This window comes from Coregonus clupeaformis, chromosome 19 (genome assembly GCF_020615455.1).
Source record: "Coregonus clupeaformis isolate EN_2021a chromosome 19, ASM2061545v1, whole genome shotgun sequence".
Lineage (NCBI taxonomy): Eukaryota > Metazoa > Chordata > Actinopteri > Salmoniformes > Salmonidae > Coregonus > Coregonus clupeaformis.
The window spans coordinates 36,888,585-36,903,796 of record NC_059210.1 but is presented as its reverse complement, the minus strand read 5'-3'; the positions used below and the strand labels follow the sequence as shown (position 1 = coordinate 36,903,796).

The 15,212-nt window shown below is 43.4% G+C and overlaps 1 protein-coding gene across 4 annotated transcripts in view; it reads right to left on the bottom strand.

Annotated features, from left to right (window-relative positions):
* Positions 1-14,276, bottom strand: part of LOC121532144 (neuron navigator 2) — a 109,451-nt gene extending 95,175 nt beyond the window's left edge. For all 4 annotated transcript variants that reach the window (XM_041837888.2, XM_041837889.2, XM_041837890.2 and 1 more), the window contains exons 1-3: positions 13,387-14,276; positions 3,028-3,145; positions 2,338-2,390 (exon numbers count right to left, since the gene is read on the bottom strand). In XM_041837888.2, coding sequence (XP_041693822.2) covers positions 2,338-2,390; positions 3,028-3,145; positions 13,387-13,632 — 417 coding nt within the window. In that variant the 5' untranslated portion in view covers positions 13,633-14,276. The remainder of the gene's footprint in view (positions 1-2,337; positions 2,391-3,027; positions 3,146-13,386) is intronic.
* Between the last annotated feature and the right edge of the window lie 936 nt (positions 14,277-15,212).

The following is a 15,212-nucleotide window of genomic DNA, read 5'->3' as shown; positions in this document are numbered from 1 at the left end:
CAACAACTAAAGCAACGTGTTTCAGATTAAATCGAAACTATTTCCCACCCATTACCCTAAAATCCAGGAAGTTCAGTTTGAGGTAGCACAGCTTACTGAAAGACTTCAATTCATAGAGCTACTCATCATTTCAGTAACAACCATATTTTCCCAATTTCTGGCCCACCACAAGAGAAAAACAGTTGTATAAATACGGGGTCTGTCGTTAAATGTGGGTGGGAGGGAGCTGGTGGGAGAGGCAGGGTGAGTCAGCTAGAGTGAGAGGAGAGCTAGATATATTAGACTGAGGGAGGTAGTCCAAGTGAAGGAAAGCGTGTAGGAGTGAAAGAGGGTCAGAGAAAGAGAATGAGCTGCACAACTGTAAGCAAGAGAGATATATTTAATAATATTAAACTATACTGAACAGAAATATAAACGCAACATGTAAAGTGTTGGTCCCATGTTTCATGAGCTGAAATAAAACATCCCAGACTTTTTCCATACGCACAAAAAGCTTATTTCTCTCAAATTTTGTGCACAAAATTGTTTACATCGCTCTAAGTGAGCATTTCTCCTTTGCCAAAATAATCCATCCACCTGACAGCTGTGGCATATCAAGAATCTGATTAAACAGCATGATCATTACACAGGTGCACCTTGTGCTGGGGACAATAAAAGGCCACTCTAAAATGTGCAGATTTGTCACACAACACAATGTCAAAGATGTCTCAAATTTTGAGGGAGTGTGCAATTAGCATGCCTACTGCAGGAATGTCCACCAGAGCTGTTGTTCATTTCTCTACCATAAGCCGCATCCAACTTTGTTTTAGAGAATTTGGGAGTACGTCCAACCAGCCTCACAACCGCACCTGCCCAGGATCTCCAGATCCGGCTTCTTCACCTGCAGGATCGTCTAAGACTAGCCACCCGGACAGTTGATGAAACCTTGGGTTTGCACAACCGAAGAATTTCTGCACAAACTGTCAGAAACCATCTCAGGGAAGCTCATCTGCGTGCTAGTCATCCTCACCAGGGTCTTGACCTGACTGCAATTCGGCGTCGTAACCGACTTCAGTGGGCAAATGCTCAGCTTTGATGGCCACTGACACGCTGGAGAAGTGTGCTCTTCATAGATTAATCCCGGTTTCAACTGTACCGGGCAGATGGCAGACAGCGTGTATGACGTCGTGTGGGCGAGCGGTTTGCTGATGTCAACGTTGTGAACAGAGTGCCCCATGGTGGCGGTGGGGTTATGGTATGGGCAGCCATAAGCTACGGACAACGAACACAATTGCATTTTATCGATGGCAATTTGAATGCACAGAGATCCTGAGGCCCATTGTCGTGGCATTCATCTGCCACCATCACCTCATGTTTCAGCATGATAATGCACAGAACCATGTCGCAAGGATCTGTACACAATTCCTGGAAGCTGACAATATCCCAGTTCTTCCTTGGCCTGCATACTCACCAGACATGTCACCCATTGAGCATGTTTGGGATGCTCTGGATCGACGTGTACGACAACGTGTTCCAGTTCCCGCCAATATCCAGCAACTTCGCACAGCCATTGAAGAGGAGTGGGACAACATACAACATTCCACAGGCCACAGCTTGATCAACTCTACGTGAAGGAGATGTGTCGCGCTGCATGAGGCAAATGGTGGTCACACCAGATACTGACTGGTTTTCTGATCCACGCCCCTACTTTTTTTTTAAAGGTATCTGTATTCCCAGTCATGTGAAATCCATAGATTAGGGCCTAATGATTTTATTTCAATTGACTGATTTCCTTATAGGACCTGTAAATCTGTTAAAAAAAAATAAAAAAAAAATGATGAAATTGTTGCATGTTGCGTTTATATTTTTGTTCAGTGTAGTTAGTTTGGATTATCATACAACCCAAATAGAGGCTAGTATGTCCAGTGAGATTTCAACAATAACGAGGTTGAGTAGATGTTTAACCCATCGATCCATCATGGATAGGTATGTGGGCACAGGCAAGATTGGTTCAATCCCCAATAGGCGAGAGAGGTTGTTTAGGTGGCAGATGGCCCTCAATGGGATACCAGTCTATTTAATGCCTCCCCACTGTGTTAGTAGGGCATCACTAAAAAAGTCATGGCCATTCTCTCACAGGAAACAGTGGAGAAAGAAGCAGATGCCACCAGGGTTTTTCTCTGAGCATCAGGATTTCAGATTTGGGAAAGATCATCCGGTTGTGTTTGCACAATAGTGATAACTCATGATCCATACTATGATGTCCTTAGTAGTGTAAGCCTCTCTGGTTATCTCTGTTTTAGGGTGTGGAGGATTGGTCCCCTTATGTTACAGAGTAAACACAGCACAAACACTCACCATCTGAGTCCGGCTCTTAGGGTAGCCATTGATGTCTTCTATCTTTTCATTCACTAGAAAATAGAGATGAAAGAAAAGAGAGAGAAATAAAAGAAAGATGATGTTTTCCCTGCACAATGACAAGTCACAATGAAGACACCCATACAGTGTATATCCAAAATCAGTAACAACTTACCCTAACCATGGGAAGCAGCCGTGGTTTTGCACCTCTTAGTCAAATACGATCCTTATGTAGCTTTCACTAACCACACTCCCTCTATTCACTCCACTTAAACATAATAAACAGTGTAGACACACAGGAAATAATGACAGGCTTCGCTGCTCAACCGCTCATCCACCCTGGGAAAAACAGAGTTTCAGTCTCAAGTTGCTTTACTTTCCAAGCAGGAAAGACTGATGTTGAAGTCCCCTCCTGACCTAAAGATCCTTCCTAACCTCTTCACAATAACGACCACAGAGGCCAGTGAGTTGGAGGCCAGAGAAGAGAGATGCACTGTGACTAATCATATTATGCTAATATTAAGCAATATAATATGATAACCATGCAAAAAACACAAGTTTGGTCCTGCCATTGGAAAGCCAATACAAAATGCATAATGATTACATGAAAACAGAAACAAGAGATAATTCCAATGGATTTGCTGGTAAAAAAGTTAGAAATAGAGTATAAAATGCTAGGGAAGTCCTTACCGACAACCTGTATGATCTCAGCCAGTAGCACTCCATCTGTAACGTCCTGCTGCAAGTCCTTGATCAGTCGCTTACGGCCCGACTTCATCAGATAATGGTTGGCCCAGTCCGTGTAAATCTGCCCAACAACAAAACACAGACATTCAATTGACATACACTACCAGTCAAAAGTTTGGACACACCTACTCATTCAAGGGTTTTTCTTTATTTTTGCTGTTTTTTACATTGTAGAATAATAGTGAAGACATCAAATCTATGAAATAACACATATGGAATGTAGTAACCAAAAAAGTGTTAAACAAATCAAAATATATTTGAGATTCTTCAAATAGCCACCCTTTGCCTTGATGACAGTTTTTCACACTATTGGCATTCTCTCAACCAGCTTCATGAGGTAGTCACCTGGAATGCATTTTAATTAACAGGTGTGCCTTCTTAAAAGTTAATTTGTGGAATTTCTATCCTTCTTAATGCGTTTGAGCCAATCAGTTGTGTTGTGACAAGTTAGGGGGGGTGTACAGAATATAGCCCTATTTGGTAAAAGACCAAGTCCATATTATGGCAAGAACAGCTCAAATAAGCAAAGAGAAACAACAGTCCATCATTACTTTAAGACATGAAGGTCAGTCAATACGGAACATTTCAAGAACATTGAACGTTTCTTCAAGTGCAGTCGCAAAAACCATCAAGCGCAGGAATGGAAGACCCAGAGTTACCTCTGCTGCAGAGGATAAGTTCATTAGAGTTACCAGCCTCAGACATTGCAGCCCAAATAAATGATTCACAGAGTTCAAGTAACAGACACATCTCAACATCAACTGTTCAGAGGGGACTGTGTGAATCAGGCCTTCACGGTCGAATTGCTGCAAAGAAACCACTACTAAAGGACACCAATAAGAAGAAGAGACCTGCTTCGGCCAAGAAACACGAGCAATGGACATTAGACCGGTGGAAATGTGTCCTTTGGTCTGGAGTCCAAATTAGAGATTTTTGGTTCCAACCACCGTGTCTTTGTGAGACGCGGTGTGGGTGAATGGATGATCTCCGCATGTGTAGTTCCCACCGTAAAGCATGGAGGAGGAGGTGTTATGGTGTGGGGGTGCTTTGCTGGTGACACTGTCTGATTCATTTATGTGTGGGGGTGCAGGTGGGCAAAGCCACCACTAGGGGGGCAGTGTTTCTCTGTATGTGTGTGTGTGTGTGTGTGTGTGTGTGTGTGTGTGTGTGTGTGTGTGTGTGTGTGTGTGTGTGTGTGTGGGTCTGTGTGTGTGTAGCCAGCCCGCGTCAGTGGACCAGAGGTAATCTAACTCATCATGTTACTGCCTCCCCCTCCTCTTCCTTTCTCAAGGCCACTGTATTACATTATTCATGTCCTACACACAAACACACACACACACACACACACACACACACACACGCACACACACACACACACACACACACACACACACACACACACACACACACACACACACACACACACACACACACACACACACACACACACACACACACACACACACACACACACACACAGAAACACTGCCCCCTAATTAGGCTACATTTGATCCTACATTTTTGCTGCATTGCAGAGAGCAATAGAGCACTAACCACTCCACCCAACCACTGCAGGCCTAATGCATTACACACCAATCATCACAGAAATAAACACGTAGCCTAACCAGCCTGGTGGTATGGAACCCTGTATGTGATGGTGTTTGGCTGGAAGTCAGTGCAGGCCAGCTGGATGTGTGTTTACTGTAGCAGAAGGCTGTGGTGATGCCTTAAAGGGATCTTCTCTTCCTGGTAGGACCAAACGAGATGTCGCATGCCCCACACACAATAGGCCTGCTAATCTCACTAAACTCATGCCATCAGCATCAGGTGTGCTAGAGTGGCACATAACTAAGTCATCTTCACTACACCGAATGTCAGGTACTGTATCACTTTGCTGATAAATCACTTTTTAAATGGCAATTAGACTGTGCATATTCTAATTTGTGGAATGGGTGCAGGTAATCAGCAGCAAGGATCACTGCAATCTTCTTGACTAATGTGCTGAGACTGTTTAAAGGAATCATTAATCTATCATTTGTCTGGTTCACTGTGCATACAGTATTGACCATGTGCATTTTGTGCTTCCTTTCAGAACATATGCCAGAACTCAAGATCTGGCAGTTGCTTGTCCAGAGTTTCACAATATGTAAAACGTTTACACACCAGTATCATTAACTTCACCTCATTACAAAAGCCATAGTTATACGCTACAAAATCTCACAATGGCTAACTCTTCATTCCCTTTAGGATACGCCAAAGGAAATATGAAATAAAACAATATTATTGTGTTCCCGTTTCCTCTCCAATGGCCCCCCCGCTTCTCCTTCACACAAATTCAGACAGCTACTGTTCTGAAAGAGCTGAAAAATGTGGACCCATACAAATCAGCTGGGCTAGACAATCTGGACCCTTTCTTTCTAAAATTAGCCGCCGAAATTGTCGCAACCCCTATTACTAGCCTGTTCAACCTCTCTTTCGTAACGTCTGAGATCCCCAGAGATTGGATAGCTGCCGCGGTCATCCCCCTCTTCAAAGGGGGTGACACTCTAGATCCAAACTGTTATAGACCTATATCCATCCTGCCCTGCCTTTCGAAAGTATTTGAAAGCCAAGTTAACAAATAGATCACCGACCATTTCGAATCCCACCGTACCTTCTCTGCTATGCAATCCGGTTTCCGAGCTGGTCATGGGTGCACCTCAGCCACGCTCAAGGTCCTAAACGATATTATAAACGCGATCGATAATAGACAGTACTGCGCAGCCGTCTTCATTGACCTGGCCAAGGCTTTCGACTCTGTCAACCACCGCATTCTTATTGGCAGACTAAATAGCCTTGGTTTCTCTAATGACTGCCTTGCCTGGTTCACCAACTACTTCTCAGATAGAGTTCAGTGTGTCAAATCGGAGGGCCTGTTGGCTGGACCTCTGGCTGTCTCTATGGGGGTGCCACAGGGTTCAATTATCGGGCCGACTCTATTCTCTGTGTATATCAATGATGTCGCTCTTGCTTGCTGCTGGTGACGCTCGGATCCACCTCTATGCGGACGACACCATTTTGTATACATCTTGCCCTTCATTGGACACTGTGTTAACAAACCTCCAAACGAGCTTCAACGCCATACAACACTCCTTCCGTAGCCTCCAACTGCTCTTAAACACTAGTAAAACTAAATGCATGCTCTTCAACCGAACGCTGCTTGCACCCGCCCACCCGACTAGAATCACTACTCGGCAGGTCTGACCTAGAGTATGTGGACAACTACAAATACCTAGGTGTCTGGTTAGACTGTAAACTCTCCTTCCAGACTCACATTAAGCATCTCCAATCAAAAGTTAGATCTAGAATCGGCTTCCTATTTCGCAACAAAGCCTCCTTCACTCATGCTGCCAAACATGCCCTCGTAAAACTGACTATCCTACCGATCCTTGACTTCGGCGATGTCATTTACAAATTAGCCTCCAACAATCTACTCAGCAAATTGGATGTAGTCTATCACAGTGCCATCCGTTTTGTCACCAAAGCCCCATATACTACCCACCATTGTGACCTGTACGCTCTTGTTGGCTGGCCCTCACTACATATTCGTCGCCAAACCCACTGGCTCCAGGTCATCTATAAATCACTGCTAGGCAAATCCCTGTCTTATCTTAGCTCATGGTCACCATAGCAACACCCACCCGTAGTCTGCGCTCCAGCAGGAATATCTCACTGGTCATCCCCAAAGCCAACACCTCCTTTGGCCGCCATTCCTTCCAGTTCTCTGCTGCCAATGACTGGAACGAACTGCAAAAATCTCTGAAGCTAGAGACTCTTATCTCCCTCACTAACTTTAAGCGTCAGTTGTCAGAGCAGCTTAACGATCACTGCACCTGTACACAGCCATTCTGAAATTAGCCCACCCAACTACCTCATCCCCTTATTGTTATTTATTTTGCTAATTTGCACCCCAGTATCTCTATTTGCACATAATCTTTTGCACATCTATCATTCCAGTGTTAATACGAAATTGTAACTATTTTGCACTATGGCCTATTTATTGCCTTACCTCCATAACGTACTACATTCGCACACACTGTATATATATGTTCTGTTTGTATTTTTGACTTTATGTTTTGTTTACCCCATATGTAACTCTGTGTTGTTGTTTTTTTATCGCACTGCTTTGCTTTATCTTGGCCAGGTCGCAGTTGTAAATGTTCTCAACTGGCTTACCTGGTTAAATAAAGGTGAAAACATTTTTATAATAATAATAATGGCTCCCAGCTACATGAACTCTGCAGCTGGGCTGGGCTGCAGTACTTTCTACCTATACTTTCTCACTATACTTTCTCACTATACTTTCTCCCTATACTTTCTCACTATACTTTCTCTCTATACTTTCTTTCTATACTTTCTCACTATACCTTCTCACTATACTTTCTCCCTATACTTTCTCACTATACTTTCTCACTATACTTTCTCACTATACTTTCTCTCTATACTTTCTCACTATACCTTCTCCCTATACTTTCTACCTATACTTTCTCACTATACTTTCTCACTATACTTTCTCCCTATACTTTCTACCTATACTTTCTCTCTATACTTTCTACCTATACTTTCTCACTATACTTTCTCACTATACCTTCTCACTATACTTTCTCCCTATACTTTCTACCTATACTTTCTCACTATACTTTCTCACTATACTTTCTCCCTATACTTTCTCACTATACTTTCTCTCTATACTTTCTCACTATACCTTCACACTATACTTTCTACCTATACTTTCTAACTATACTTTCTCACTATACTTTCTCACTATACTTTCTCACTATACTTTCTCTCTATACTTTCTCACTATACCTTCTCCCTATACTTTCTACCTATACTTTCTCACTATACTTTCTCACTATACTTTCTCACTATACTTTCTACCTATACTTTCTCTCTATACTTTCTCTCTATACTTTCTCACTATACTTTCTCACTATAATTTCACTGCATTCTTTGTGCAAAAAAATTGTGTTTACACTCCAATACACTACACTACATCACATCACAGCACAGCACAGCACAATACAGCACTACATTACACTACACTACACTACACTATACTACACTACACTACATCACTATACTACATCACTACACTACACTACAGTACATCACTACACTACACTACACTACACTACAGCACTACACTGAACTACATTAGTACACTACACTACATCACTACACTACACTACAGCACTACACTACACTACAGCACTACACTACACCACAGCACTACACTACTCTACAGCACTACACTACACTACATCACTGCACTACACTACAGCACTACACTACAGCACTACACTACACTACAGCACTACAGTACACTACACTACAGCACTACACTACACTACACTACAGCACTACACTACAACACTACAATACACTACAGCACTACACTACACTCCACTACAGCACTACACTATAGCACAGCACTACAGCACTACACTACAGCACAGCACAGCACTACCCTAGACTACACTACTACAGTACACTACACTAGAGCACTACACTACAGCCCTACACTACAGCACTACACTACACTACAACACTAAAATACACTACAGCACAGCACTACACTAAACTCTACTACAGCACTACACTACAGCACTACACTATAGCACATAACTACAGCACTACACTACAGCACTACACTACAGCACTACACTACACTACAGCACTACAGTACACTACACTACACTACAGCACTACACTACACTACACTACAGCACTACACTACAACACTACAATACACTACAGCACAGCACTACACTACACTCCACTACAGCACTACACTATAGCACAGCACTACAGCACTACACTACAGCACAGTACAGCACAGCACTACACTACAGCACTAAACTACACTACAGTACTACACTACAGCACTACACTACATCACTACACTACATCACTACAATACACTACAGCACAGCACTACACTACACTCCACTACAGCACTACACTATAGCACAGCACTACAGCACTACACTACAGCACAGTACAGCACAGCACTACACTACAGCACTAAACTACACTACAGTACTACACTACAGCACTACACTACATCACTACACTACATCACTACACTACACTACAGCACTACACTACAGCACAGCACTACAGCACTACACTACAGAACAGTACAGCACAGCACTACAATACACTACAGCACTACACTACACTACAGCACTACACTACAGCACATTACTACACTACTGCACTACACTATACTACAGCACTACACTACACTACACTACACCAACTACACTACACTACACTACACTACAGCACTACACTACAGCACATTACTACACTACCACTACACTACACTACAGCAATACACTACACTACACTACAGCACTACAGCACAGTACAGCACTACACTACACTACAACACTACACTACAGCACTACACTACACTACAGCACTACACTACACTACACTACAGCACTACACAACACTACAGCACTACACTACAGCACAGCACAGCACTACACTACACTACACTACAGCACTCCACTAAAGCACAGCACTACACTACACTACTGTACAGCACTACACTACACTACAGTACAGCACTACACTACAGCACTACACTACACTACAGCACTATAGTACACTAAACTACACTACATCACTACACTCTGCGCTCCAGCAGGTATATCTCACTGGTCATCCCCAAAGCCAACACCTCCTTTGGCCGCCATTCCTTCCAGTTCTCTGCTGCCAATGACTGGAACGAACTGCAAAAATCTAACCAGTGTTAATACGAAATTGTAACTATTTTGCACTATGGCCTATTTATTGCCTTACCTCCATAACGTACTACATTCGCACACACTGTATATATATGTTCTGTTTGTATTTTTGACTTTATGTTTTGTTTACCCCATATCTCCCTATACTTTCTACCTATACTTTCTCACTATACTTTCTCTCTATACTTTCTCACTATACTTTCTACCTATACTTTCTACCTATACTTTCTCACTATACTTTCTCACTATACTTTCTCTCTATACTTTCTCTCTATACTTTCTCTCTATACTTTCTCACTATACCTTCTCACTATACTTTCTACCTATACTTTCTCACTATACCTTCTCCCTATACTTTCTACCTATACTTTCTCACTATACTTTCTCACTATACTTTCTCACTATACTTTCTCTCTATACTTTCTCTCTATACTTTCTACCTATACTTTCTACCTATACTTTCTACCTATACTTTCTCTCTATACTTTCTACCTATACTTTCTCACTATAATTTCACTGCATTCTTTGTGCAAAATAAAAAAAAACTTGTGTTTACCCTCCAATACACTACACTACATCACATCACAGCACAGTACAGCACTACACTACACTACACTACACTACATCACTACACTACATCACTACACTACACTACATCACTACACTACACTACACTACATCACTACACTACATCACTACACTACACTACATCACTACACTACACTACACTACAGCACTAAACTACACTACACTACACTACATCAATACACTACACTACACTACAGCACTACACTACAGCACTACACTACACTACACTACACTACACTACATCACTACACTACAGCACTACACAACACTACAGCACTACACTACAGCACAGCACAGCACTACACTACATCACTACACTACACTACACTACAGCACAGCACTACACTACTGTACAGCACTACACTACACTACACTACACTACAGTACAGCACTACACTACAGTACAGCACTACACTACACTACAGTACAGCACTACACTACACTACACTACAGCACTACACTACAGCACAGCACAACAGCACTACACTACAGAACAGTACAGCACAGCACTACAATACACTACAGCACTACACTACACTACAGCACTACACTACAGCACATTACTACACTACCGCACTACACTACACTACATCACTACACTACACTACAGCACTACACTACAGCACATTACTACACTACACTACACTACAGCAATACACTACACTACACTACAGCACTACACTACACTACAACACTACACTACAGCACTACACTACACTACAGCACTACACTACAGTACACTACACTACAGCACTACACAACACTACAGCACTACACTACAGCACAGCACTACACTACACTACACTACAGCACTACACTACACTACAGCACTACACTACAGCACAGCTCTACACTACACTACAGTACAGCACTACACTACAGCACTACACTACACTACAGCACTATAGTACACTACACTACAGCATTACACTACAGCACTACACTACAGCACTACACTACACTACAGCACAGCACTACACTACACTACACTACACTACACTACTACAGTACACTACAGCACTACACTACAGCACTACACTACAGCACTACACTACAACACTAAAATACAGCACAGCACTACAATACACTACACTAAACTACAGCACTACACTACACTACAGCACTACACTACAGCACATTACTACACTACACTACACTACACTACATTAATACACTACACTACAGCACTAAACTACAGCACTACACTACAGCACATTACTACACTACACTACACTACATCAATACACTACATTACACTACAATACACCACCCTACACTACAGCACAGCACTACACTACTGTACAGCACTACACTACACTACAGCACAGCACTACACTACACTACACTACAGTACAGCACTACATTACAGTACAGCACTACACTACACTACAGCACTACACTACACTACACTACAGCACTACACTACAGCACAGCACTACACTACACTACTACAGTACACTACAGCACTACACTACAGCACAACACTACAACACTAAAATACACTACAGCACAGCACTACACTACACTCCACTACACTACAGCACTACAATACAGTACACTACAGCACTACACTACAAAACAGAACAGCACTACACTACACTACACTACAGTACAGCACTACACTACACTACAGCACTACACTACAGCACTACACTACACTACACTACACTACATTACAGCACTACACTACACTACAGTACAACACTACAGCACTACACAACACTACAGCACTACACTACAGCACAGCACAGCACTACACTACACTACACTACAGCACTACACTACAGTACAGCACTACACTACACTACAGCACTACACTACAGCACATCACTACACTATACTACACTACTGTACAGCATTACACTATACTACACTACTGTACAGCACTACACTACATCACTACACTACAGCACTACAGCACTACATCACTACACTACAGCACAGCACTACACTACACTACACTACTGTACAGCTCTACACTACACTACAGCACTACACTACAGTACACTACACTACACTACAGCACTACACTACAGTACTACACTACACTACAGTACAGCACTACAGCACTACTCTACACTACAGCACTGCACAACACTACAGCACTACACTACAGCACAGCATAGCACAACACTACACTACACTACAGCACTACACTACAGTACAGCACTACACTACACTACAGCACTACACTACACTACAGCACAGCACTACACTATACTACACTACAGCACAGCACACTACAGCACAGTACAGTACAGTACTGCCACTCCAAATAGAGCACTGGAGAAAACCCCCTGACCGCTGTTCACTCTAACTGTGTAATGATAGGCTATACAGCCATGTCTTTCATCCCCTCCACCACATGAACCACAACATAATCTACTGCTGCTGTCTGCCTGCCTGCCTGACTTGTCTGTCTGTCTGCCTGACTTGTCTGTCTGTCTGTCTGTCTGTCTGTCTGTCTGTCTGTCTGTCTGACTTATCTGTAAGTAACTCCACATAGTACTGACAGTGTGAAGATAACCGATAAGAGAAGGGCTGTCGTTCCCTATCTGCATCACTGAATGACGATCAGATTAGAGTATTAACCCCTCCCCTTTCACTACATTTGTCTAATGCTTTATCCTGTGACATATATTTACAGCACCGACCACACACACACCATTCATCAGTATGTGCCTTAGTCACATTAGCCTACATCTCTCCAGTATACACAGCAGCTGCTGCCGAATAACAAATACACACAACGCCAGTAACACTTCTCAAATGCTGATAGTGTTCACTGTCCAACTACAGAACAGGTGCAAAGAGCCCAGCCTTTATCCTAGTTTACTCATTTACTCCAAGTTTCGTCCTTTAGTCCTAGTTTTAGTATGTAACCAGATAAGGTTGAGAAGAACAGTGCTCTGACCTGAGGGTCCTCTCGGTCTTCACTCCCTGTGGTTGAGAGGCTTTTGGTGGGAGTGGTCATCCTCTCTCCCCGGCTCTCTCCCTGCTGGTGAGAGGCTGTCAGGGGGCTGTGTCTGAGGTGGCTGGCCCTGTGAGGGCTGGAGGTCCTGGACCTGGCAGGGTTCTGTATCTGAGGAATGGGCAGGGCGCTGTGCACCGGTTTGGGCAGTCCTGACTTCATCTTAGAGGCGACCAGAATGGCCGGCATCTTCCACTCTTGCTTTCAGAGCAGGTCTCAGAAACCACTCCACACTCACATACTCACACACATAAATACAAGCACTCAGACTCTCTCTCTCACTCTCTTCGCTGTTTTCTAAGAAGGTTGGCCAAAACGCAGGCTTCCGCTCACACAGAGGCTCCACAGCTGGGGTAGGTCAGCCTGTATACACAGTCTGTGGCTCACACAGTCCAAAAGTAAACCTTTCGATGAGAACAACTCCCTCTGACTGGCTGCCAAGTCACATCCTTCTCTGGGTTTTAACAAGGTTCTGGAACCATCCACAGCGATGAGCACATTCTTCTGGGTTACTCCCCCACACCTGTTCCGTTCCATAGGTACAGTACAGATTAACAGTAACTGTAGTGTTCCCTGGTCCTGGTTTAACCAGGCACTGTTCCCACTGGAAGTCTGCTTCATCAGTCCCTCAATGCGTGAAGAAGGAAAGCCCAGTCTCAGAGTCTGTCCAGTAGCAGAGACAAGAAGAAACCAGGAGGAAGGCAGAGATGGAAACGACTGTGAATGCGAGGCATAGTTCAGAAAGATTAGAGCTCTGTTTGGCCAGGCAAGGGAGCAGATGTGTCTTAGAGACTCTAATGACTAAAGATCGCTGGGTGGCAGCCTGGTGGGACGTACAGCAGTATCCTCCTCCTCCCTCAGCTTGTCAAGTAGTCAATGCAGACAGCCTGGCCAGACAACGCAGTCATCACATGATGGCACGGCATCACATACACAACTTTTATCCCAGTCTCTCTCTCTCTGTGTCTCTCTCTCTCTCTCTCTCTCTCTCTCTCTCTCTCTCTCTCTCTCTCTCTCTCTCTCTCTCTCTCTCTCTCTCTCTCTCTCTCTCTCTCTCTCTCTCTCTCTCTCTCTCTCTCTGTGTGTGTAAGGAGAGCTCACTGATCATGTGAAGTGGGAGAGGATCTCTATCTAACACTATTAGAGTGATAATGTGAAGTGGGAGAGGAGCCCTATCTAACACTATTAGAGTGGTAATGTGAAGTGGGAGAGGAGCTCTATCTAACACTATTAGAGTGATAATGTGAAGTGGGAGAGGGGCTCTATCTAACACTATTAGAGTGATAATGTGAAGTGGGAGAGGAGGCCTATCTAACACTATTAGAGTGATAATGTGAAGTGGGAGAGGAGCTCTATCTAACACTATTATAGTGATAATGTGAAGTGGGAGAGGAGCTCTATCTAACACTATTATAGTGATAATGTGAAGTGGGAGAGGAGCTCTATCTAACACTATTATAGTGATAATGTGAAGTGGGAGAGGAGCTCAGTGCCCAGGCTGCTGTATAAAAGAGAGGAGGAGTGCTTGGTTGGTTCTGCTGATCTCTGCAGGAGGGGAGGGGCTCCAGTTCTGGTGCCCCCCTCGCTGGGCTTTATATTATCTTTCCCACAGCTTTGAACTCAACTGTTAACACCCCAGTGCAGAACAGTAAACCGGCTCAACACCAAGAACTTTCATATCGATGTGCATAAGGATGAATATGACGTTGTCAAGTGCTTTTCTATGTTCTTTGTAAGTCTGTACAGTTGATTCTCAGTGTCATGTAAAC